This window comes from Garra rufa, chromosome 17, assembly GCF_049309525.1.
Source record: "Garra rufa chromosome 17, GarRuf1.0, whole genome shotgun sequence".
NCBI lineage: Eukaryota > Metazoa > Chordata > Actinopteri > Cypriniformes > Cyprinidae > Garra > Garra rufa.
The window spans coordinates 34,743,375-34,753,726 of record NC_133377.1 but is presented as its reverse complement, the minus strand read 5'-3'; the positions used below and the strand labels follow the sequence as shown (position 1 = coordinate 34,753,726).

Genomic DNA, 10,352 nt, shown 5'->3' with positions numbered 1-10,352 from the left:
CACAATCATTTCTAACGGAAACATGCTGCTAATGCTTAATGAAAGGGAAAGAAAGAGACCAGAGAGGTAGGAAGTGAAGAACACGGGGCAGGTGAAGTGGAACGGCAGGTATAGAGCTGAACGCCTTTGAAGCACAGCCGTAACTCAATCCTGAGGTTTTGACTGGAGCATAATGGCCGTCTATAGTCCATTCAGCCCATGGAGTGAGTCCAGGCCCACCGGCGGATCCTCTTTAAACCACGGCGCCTCCTGAGAGTAACTTATCACCTTTAGCCTCTCACTGAAAGGGCCCTCTCTCTCTCTGCACCCTTTTGTCTTTGTTGTCTAGTCTTTCTTTTCCTCTCAGAGTAACATACATTTTTCTGGTTCATTGCTTTTCAGGGAAGCCGGGGTGAAAACGGCGCTCGGGCACAGACATGGTCGAGGGACGATGGAAGGCTTTGTTCAGTCAGGTTATTTTTCTTTTTTCTTAAGGCTCATCACCCTGCTGACCCTTGGCCTCATCATAAACTCAATCAAAGCTGGTGAAGGATTTTTCACCAGCTTCTGTTGAACTTCAAATCCTGGATGATGACAGTGATTATGTTGAAATATATTAGTGAAGGTGGTGCATGTGGCTTTGATGGCTGTACTGGTGATTAGCAGAGTAGCAGTGTGCTGACAGACCATCTCAATCCCTCTCGGAGAAATTGTGTCTCTGAATTCAGCTCCTTTAAAGCAAAGCTGCTAGAAATATTGAAACTAACAACAAACTAAGAAAAGAGGTCTAGATGCAATTATTCGTTTAGCAGATATTGAATTAATAGACAACTGACCTAACTAACAATTACTAAGCAATGAGTTTAAAGCTGCAAAAGTGCAAAGGTTTGTATTTGTTTCTGTCATTTTTTCCTCCTAAACATTTAATAAAGATTATTAAGAGAGTTTAATTTTTTTTAGCATTTTATTTTCCATTTATATTTTTTGTTCCAAGTAATTTTTCTTATTTGTTTTCCTAAACCTCCAACACAGATAAATTAAGAGGTGTGCATATTCTTTAGCATTTTTATATTTGCATTTTTAGTGTATATTTTCTCCAAGTATTTTAATGTTTTTTTTTCTGTCTCTTATTAGTCATCCTAAACCGCTGATGCAGCAACTTAAGCAACTTTAATATTTTTTGCATATTTATTACATTTTTTTTCAATTCTATTTCCTTTTTGCTGTAAGTATTTTTGTTTTCTTCTGTCTCTTATTTTTCTTCCAAAAGCTCCAATACAGATAAATTCACAGGCTTGCAAATTTTTACCATTTTATTTTATTTTCTCCAAATATTTTTTTTTTTTTTTTCTGTCTCTTATGAGTCATCCTAAACCTTTAATACAGATAAATTAAGAGGCTTGCATATTTTTAGCATTTTTATTTTTGCATTTTGCAAGTATTTTTTTTTTTAGTTTTTTTTCTCTCTCTTATTAGTCATCCTAAGAGGCTTGCATATTTTTTAGGATTTTTATGTTATTTTTGCACTTTTATATTATTTTTGCATTTTTATTTCATATTTTCTCCAAGTATTTTAATGTTTTTTTTTCTGTCTCTTATTAGTCATCCTAAACCATCGATGCAAATAAATTAGGCAGCTTTAATATTTTTAGCATTTTTTGTTTTTTAATTTTTGCAATTCTATTTCATTTTTGCTCCAAGCTGTTTTTGTTTATTTTTTGTCTCCTATTAGTCATCCTAAAGCTCCAATACAGATAAATTAAGACACTTGCATATTAGCATTTTTATTTTATATATTCTCCAAGTATTTTTTTTCTGTCTCTTATTAGTCATCCAAAAGCCCCAATACAATAAATTAAGAGGCTTGCATATCTTTAGCATTTTTATTTTTGTATTTTTATTTTATATTTTCTCCAAGTAATGTTTTAATGTTTTTTTTCTGTCTCTTATTAGTCATCCTAAACATCCAATGCATATAAATTATGTGACTTTAATATTTTTTGCATTTTTATTTCCTTTTTGCTATAAGTATTTTTTGTTTATTTCTGTCTTTTATTTTTCATCCTAAAGCTCCAATACAGATAAATTTACAGGCTTGTATATTTCTCCAAGTAATTTGTTTTAATTAGTCATCCTAAACCTCCAATAAGTAATAAGTAATGTGACTTTAATATTTGTAGCATTTTTATTTTATTTTGGTAATTTTATTTCATTTTTGCTATACATAATTGTTTTTCTCTTATTTTTCATCCTAAAGCTCCAATACAAATACATTTGCAGGCTTCCACATTTTAAGCTTTTTTTATTTTTGCATTTCCGCATTTCCATTTAATATTTTTTCCAAGTGTTGATTTATATATTTTTTTCTGTCTTGTGTGAGTCATCCTAAACCTTCAATACAGATAAATTAAGAGGCTTGCATATTTTTGCATTTTTAATTTTTGCATTTATATTTCATATTTTCTCCAAGTAATCTTTTTTTACACGTTTTTTCTCTCTTAGTCATCCTAAACCTCCAATACATAAATTATGTGTCTTCAATATTTGTAGCATTTTTATTTTATTTTGGCAATTTTATTTCATTTTTGCTGTATTTTTTTTATTTCTGTCTCTTATTTTTCATTTTGCAGTCTTCCACATTTTTTACTTTTTTATTTTTGCATTTTCATTTGATATTTTCTCCAAGTATTATTTTTTTTTTATCTCCAATACAGATACATTAAGAAGCTTTCATATTTTTAGCATTTTTATTTTATTTTGCCAATTTTGTTTCATTTTTGCTTTAAGTATTTTTTGTTGATTTCTGTCTCTTATTTTTCATCTTAAAGCTCCAATACAGATAAATTAAGAGGCCTGCATATTTTTAACATTTGTATTTTATTTTTGCATTTTTTTTTTGGTAATGTTTTTTTTTCTGTCTCTTCAATACAGATACATTATTTCTGTCTCTTATTTTTCATCCTAAATGTCAAGTACAGATAAATCACAAGACTTTAATATTTTCCCTTTTTTTCACTTTACGTGTTAACATAAATTTGCCAAAATTTGATGAAATATCATCGCACCTAAATTGATTTTTCACACCTATTCTTGCAACAAATACAGTCATCATTTCGTTGTTCATTGCCTTTTTTACTTTCTCTTTGACCCTATGCACAGTAACAGTTTGTTTTTGATACTACACCTGAAATGTATATGTAAATGACCTCTGGCAAATGATTTTTACATAAGCAGGTAGTTGCAAGAGTTGTAAAATGAGAGGGCTTGATGGCATAACTCATAAAATAAGGCCAGTTGTAGGGCGAATTATAGTTGTTTCAATTAACGATTATAAAGAATTGTTCATCGGAATGACATGCACAACAAATTGTGTATAATTATTTTTCTGCTGATGCAATGTTTTTGTGTGTGTGTGTTTTAGTGGATCTTCATGTGTGAGAGCTGTGGACATGTTTGTGTACGCAGAAGCTTGTGTGAATAGGTGAGTTGACCCTGAACTAACACCAGCAGCCACCCGCTTCCCCACTAGTCACCTAATGAGAGCACCAGCGTCCATCGCTCATGAGCGCCCATCCCTGCTCCTCAAAAGAGCCTCTGAAAGCTGTTTGTTTTGATTCTTGTAGAATCTCTGCTCGTGACAAAAGGACACAAGAATTCTGACATGAAACATGGAGGCTAAAATAACAAACAAAGCTCCAAGATAAACTGAGAGGGTGAGGGCAGTCTGTTTCATGCATCTATCTTTTCATCCCTCATTCATTGCAATCCATCGTTATCTAAGCAGTGTGCAAGATAACTAGGAAAAAGGGAATAGTTACCTGAAATTTCTGTCATCATATAATCACCTTCATGTTGTTCCAAAACAACTTTTTTTTCCTTGTGAAATCAAAAGCAAAACTAAGGGTGAGTAAATAAAGAATTTTTGGTGAACTATCCCTTATCTCATTCCATACTCAGATATACTTTGCCGTATCCAATGCACTCTTTCTCTGAAACGGAAATTCTGCACTGTCCTGTAGCGTGCAGATGTCTGAATTTCAGCCAGGTTTTGGCATGTTTGAGGCGGGTGATAAGCGTGCGATACGGGCCAGACTGCAGTCTGCTTCGGATGCAGAGGTCTGAAAAACCGAGAGCGACACTTTTCAGACAGGATGCAGTTGTCACTTGAGCAAACAGCAGTGGACGGGACGATAAACGTGTTCGTGCTGCCATGTCCCCTGTGTCCAGACGGGACCTTTTGGCCCTGTTTAGCACGGCATTCCAGTTTAATCTGTAAAGTGCTTCTGGGAGGAAAATATATATGGACCAGAGAAGATGTGTCAGTAAAACAACTAGAATGTGGTTTTATTTTATTATTTATTATTGTATTGTTTTTTTTTTGTTTTGTACTCTTCACTTTGAATAATAATATGGTTTTATTATTTTATTGTTTTGTTTTGTTCTCTTGACTTTGAGTAATAATATGGTTTTATTGTTTTATTTATTTTATTTTATTTATTTATTTTTTTTTAAACCACCCGGCTGTCAAAAGATTCTAATAAAAGATTCTAATATTTTTTTAATTTATAAATTAGGTTATTTAATTTAAACTTTTATCCAATTTAAATATTTAACTAAACAATAATTTATTTATTTTTTATTTTACTTAATTATATTATTTTATATTATTTTATTTTATTATTGTATTTTCTTTTTTATTTTGGTGTTGCTGGCATTTTACCCTTAAATTATTTAATTATTTTTTTTATTTTTTTTATTTTGAACTGTTGGCATTTTACTCTTAAATTTGGTTATTTAATTCAAATATTTATCAAATTAAAATATTTAACTAAACGATCATTTAATTTAATTTTATATTTAATTTAATTTTATTAATTTTATTGTTTTGTTTTGTACTCTTGACTTTGAATAATAATATGGTTTTATTTTAATATTTTTTATTTATTTATTTATTTTTTAAACCACCTGGCTATCAGAAGATTCTAATATTTTATTTTATTTTACTTATAAATTAGATTAATTTAAACTTTTATCAAATTAAAATATTTAACTAAACAATAATTTTATTTTATTTTGCTTAATTTTATTATTTTATATTGTTTTATTTTATTTTATTATTGCATTTTATTTTTTATTTTGGTGTTGCTGGCATTTTACTCTTAAATAAGATTATGTTGTTGTTTTATTTTATTGTTGAACTGTTGGCATTTTACTCTTAAATTTGGTTATTTCATTCAAATATTTATTCAATTAAAATATTTACCTAAACAATCATTTTATTTATTTTTTTATTTAATTTTATTTAGCTGGTATTATACCCTTAAATAAGATTTACTCATTTCATTTAAACATTAATTTAATTAAAGTTATTAACTAATTTAGAATTTTAAACTGTATTTTATTGTATTTTGGTTTATTTTATTTCTTAATTAAAAGTTTTACCCTTTAATTAAATTATTTCAGTTAAACTCGAAGTTAAATTATTGAACTATATTTTAATTTAAAACTAAATGGATGATAAAAGATTCTAAGAAGTTAAATATACACACTTCGTGCACTTAAATTATTTAAGTGAATAGTCAGGTTTTTTTATATATTTTATTTTATTATTATATTTCGTACTGTTGACCTTGAATAATATCAACTTAAAATATTTACAAAGAAAATATGGTTTTATTATTTAATTATATTATATTTTGTTTATATATTTTTTTTCATTTTATTTTTTTAAACCACCTGACTGACAAACAATTCTAATACAACTGCTTATTTATTTTTATTTTATTTATTTTTTTATTAAATTTTATTCTCTTTTATTTTTAAACTGTTGGCATTGAATAATAACAACTAAACAAAATATTTACAAAGAAAATATGTTTTTTATTTGATTTGATTATTTATTTTTCATTTTATTTTTAAACCACCTGGCTGACAAAAGATTCTAATAAATCTGCTTTTTATTATTATTATTATTATTTTATTTTATTCTCTTTTATTTTTTAAGCGTTGGCATTTTACTCTTAAATTAGATTATTTAATTAAAATATTTAAACTGTTGGCATTGATAATAACAACTTAAAATATTTAGAAAGAAAATATGGTTTTATTATTTTATTTTATTATTTATTATTTATTTAATTTTTTAAACCACCTGGCTGACAAAAGATTGTAGTAAAACGGATTTTTATTATTATTTTATTTTATTTTTAAACCGTTGGCTGTTTTTTTTTTTTTTTGCAGCTATTGTTATTTTACCCTTTAATTAAATTATTTAATTTGAACACTAATGAAATATAATTAATATATTCTTAAAAAGGTTTTGTAAATAAAAACCTATTGTGCTATTGTGTGTGTGTTAAGTGCTAATGTGTTTTTATAGGTGGAGACTGTGAGTGTGGCATCATAGATTCCTGGCTCTTGACAATATGTAAATACGTCATGGTTATTAATTTGTGGCTTGGAATTCCAGTAGCGTAAGATGCCATGTACAGTCACCCCTTGTAAAAATTCCTTTGACGAACATGATGATGGGGATTGTATTGAAAAAGGCCCTCAAATAATTATGGCACAGACACAAACAATTGTAGACAGCAGACGACAGGATGTTAGCGCAGACACTATAGCAGCATGCTTCCTCAAACAACACATGCATGCAGACACACGAATATTGACTGACTAAAAAAGCACAGAGGTCAAATAATTTTATTTATTTTTATTTATTTTTATTTTATTATATTTTATTTTAACCACCTTTCATTTATTTTAATCACCGGCTAATAAAAGATTTGAATAAAACTGTTAGTTTTTTTATTATTGTATTTTATATTATTATATGTTATCTTTATCTTATCTTTATCTTTTATCTTATTTATTTTATCTTGTATATATTTTATTTTTCAATTGTTGGCATTTTACTCTTTAATTAGATTATTTAAATATTTTAAAAATGACATTTAAATAATTTATCAAATTAAAATATTTAACTAAACAGTATTTTTTAACACACACACACACACACACACACACACACACACACACACACACACACACACACACACACACACACACACACACACACACACACATCCATATATTTATTTATTTATTTATATTGGTGCTGTTGGCATTTTACCCTTAAACAAGATTAAATTATTGAATTTAAATATTAATCTGATTAAATTAATTAACAAGTTTAGAATTGTAACCTATCTGATAAAAAGATTATAATAAGACTGTATTATTATTATTCTTTTTTGGTGGTTATTGGCATTTTTCAATTAAATTATTTAATCTGAACATTATGAAGTTTAATTATTTAACATTTTTTTTTATTTATTATCCACTGGATGATACAAGATTCTAAAATCAGATAATATACACCCTTCGTGCACTTAATTTCTCGCAAGTAAATAGTCTTAAAAGATTATAGCAAAAATATATGTATAATTTGGTGCTGTTGGCATTTTACCCCATTTTATTTTACTTTATTTATTTGTTTTTATTTATTTATGTATTTATTTATTTATTATTATTATTTTATCTTGTTTTGTTTTATTATTTTAATTTGGTGCTGTTGGCTTTTTAACCCCTTTTTGCCTTACTCTATTTATTTATTTATTTATTTATTTATTATTTTATCTTGTTTTATTTTATTATTTTAATTTGGTGCTGTTGGCATTTTAACCCCTTTCTACCCCCTTTTTTATTAACTTTTTTATTAATTATTATTTTACCTTTTATCCCCTTTATTTTTATTCTGTTTTATTTTTAATTTGGTGCTGTTGACATTTGACCCCTTTTCTTTACACCCACCCTGCACTTTATTATTATTAATTATTTTTGCAAGTCAATTATTTGATGTATATTATTTTATTTTATTTGGTCCTATTTTATTTTTAAACTATTGGCATTTTACTCTTAAATTAGATTATTTAATTTCAATATTTTTTAATTTTTAAAATTTAACTAAACCATAATTTTAAACTATATTTGATCCTACTTTGTTTAAATGGTTGCCATTTTACTCTTAAATTAGATTATTTAATTTCAATATTTATAAAATTAAAATATTTAACTAAACCATAATTTAAAAAAAAATGTATATGCATTTTTTATATTGTTTTGTTTTGTTACTTTTATTTACTACCTGGGTGAAAAATAAAATAATAAAACCTTTCTTTTTGTTTCTTAATTTTTTATTATTTTAATTTGTCTAAGTTATTTTTTAAACTGTTGGCATTTTACTTTTAAATTAGATCATTTAATTTAAATATTTATCAAATTAAAATATTCAACTAAACCATTATAATAATTTTATTTTATCTTATCCTTTTTTTAATATGTTTAAACTGATGGAATTTTACTCATAAATTAGATTATTTAATTTAAAATAAACTATTTTATTTAATTTATTTTTATATTGTTATTATGTTTTATTTTATCTTATTTTATTATTTAAATTTTGTGCTGTTGGCATTTTAACCCCTTTTTAAAACCTTTTTTACACTTTTTATTTTAAAACATTTGTGCACAAATTATTTCTTGCAAGTAAGCATTTGTTTTATTTTGTTATTTATTTTTTATTTTATTTTAACTTAATTTTTTACACCACTTTACACCCTTTGTGCACTTACATTATGTGTATTTTTTATTTTATGTATATGGTTTAATTTTTATTTTATTTTATTAAATACATTATTTAATTTTATTTTTAATTTGATGTGAGTTTTGTTTTGTGCAAGTAAATTATTTCATTTTATGTATATTCTTTTATTTAACTTTATGTAATTGTATTAAATATATTATTTAATTTAATTGTATTTATTTTATTTCATTTTATTTTATTAAATCATTTTATGTATATTTTATTTTATTAAATTATTAAATAAATAATTTTATATTATTATTAATTATTTGGCTAAATTAATATTTTAACCTATCTGGCTGATAAAATTGTACAGTAATATATGTGTGTGTGTGTGTGTGTGTGTGTGTGTGTGTGTGTGTGTGTGTGTGTGTGTGTGTGTGTGTGTGTGTATATATAAAATAATGTAATATGTAAATAAACGTGAATGTTTGCAGGTGTGTTGGACACATCACAAAGAAAATCCGTCACACTGCCGTAGCTTGCTAGTAATCTAATATTCATTGGCACAGCAATAAATATTTGGTTATGCAGCCTTCTTGCGGTATTTCACATTGTTAGTCGCGTGACTCAAACTTTTTTCCATATTGGATTTCTTGCAAGTTGCAACAGGGCCACTCACATTTTCTACAACTCTAAACCTAGTTTGTATTATTCAGACCTTGAATGGCCAGCGTGGTCAAGGTCTGTGGAGTGAATCATTGCTGTGTGGTGACCTCTGTGGCTCCAGCCACCCAGATTTCCATGGCAGAGCGTTGGGCACAGGCCGTGGAGGTCTGCTTTGTATCCAGACTCAGGGATTTCCCACTGCTGACTGTCTGTATGGAGAGACAAAGACACCCACAGCTGCAGCAACCACAAAAACACTCCGGGCGTCCCCTTCTTAGGCCTGATATCAGACAGACAGAGGCTATATGGACAGATAGAAAACAACCGCATCAAATCTATGCATGTACTGTAATGTAAAGATAAAGATATTTCCTTTCAGCATTATTGAGAGCAGATGTGCTGTTCTTGCAATATTAGCAGTAGTAAGCATTTGAATAGAGGATCACCATTTGAATTTTGCTGCAAGCTTTACTGCAACAATTATTCATTACATTATTTGGTCCCTGTGACTTTGAATAATAGCTACTCAACAAAATGGTAATTATGAGGCACGGACACATTACATGGATCAGAATTGGTAAAAACATTTATATTTTTACAAAAGATATTTATTTCAAATAAAAGCTGTTCTTTTGTAACTTTCTATTCATCAAAGAAGAATAATAAGAAAAAAAGAATAGATGAGAAGAAATGTTTCTTAATCAGCATATCAGAATAATTTCTGAAGGATCATTTTACAATGAAGATTGGAGTAATGATGCTGAAAATTCAGAAAGTTTATTTTATATTTATTAAACCACCTGGCTAAAAAAAAAAATATTTTTTTTTAAATATTTTTTTTTATCCTATTTTATTTTTAAACTTGGCATTTTAAGTTAGATTATTTAATTTAAATATTTATCTAATTAAATATTTTACTAAACCATCCTTTAAACAATATTTTTATTTATTTAATCTTATTTTATGTTTGAACTGTTGGCATTTTACTCTTAAATTAGATTATTTAATTTAAATATTTATCACAATAAAATATTTAAACCATCATTTTAATTTTTTTTTTTCATTTTATTTTATTTATTTCTTTTTTATACCACCTGGCTGAAAAAATAAAAGAATAAAA

At 26.8% G+C, this 10,352-nt stretch overlaps 1 protein-coding gene across 1 annotated transcript in view; it reads right to left on the bottom strand.

Annotated features, from left to right (window-relative positions):
• Positions 1-3,921: 3,921 nt before the first annotated feature.
• Positions 3,922-10,352, bottom strand: part of LOC141289378 (phosphorylase b kinase regulatory subunit alpha, skeletal muscle isoform-like) — a 24,862-nt gene continuing 18,431 nt past the window's right edge. The window contains exons 15-16 of the mRNA XM_073821484.1: positions 9,285-9,441; positions 3,922-4,222 (exon numbers count right to left, since the gene is read on the bottom strand). Of these exons, the coding sequence (XP_073677585.1) occupies positions 3,922-4,222; positions 9,285-9,441 (458 nt within the window). The remainder of the gene's footprint in view (positions 4,223-9,284; positions 9,442-10,352) is intronic.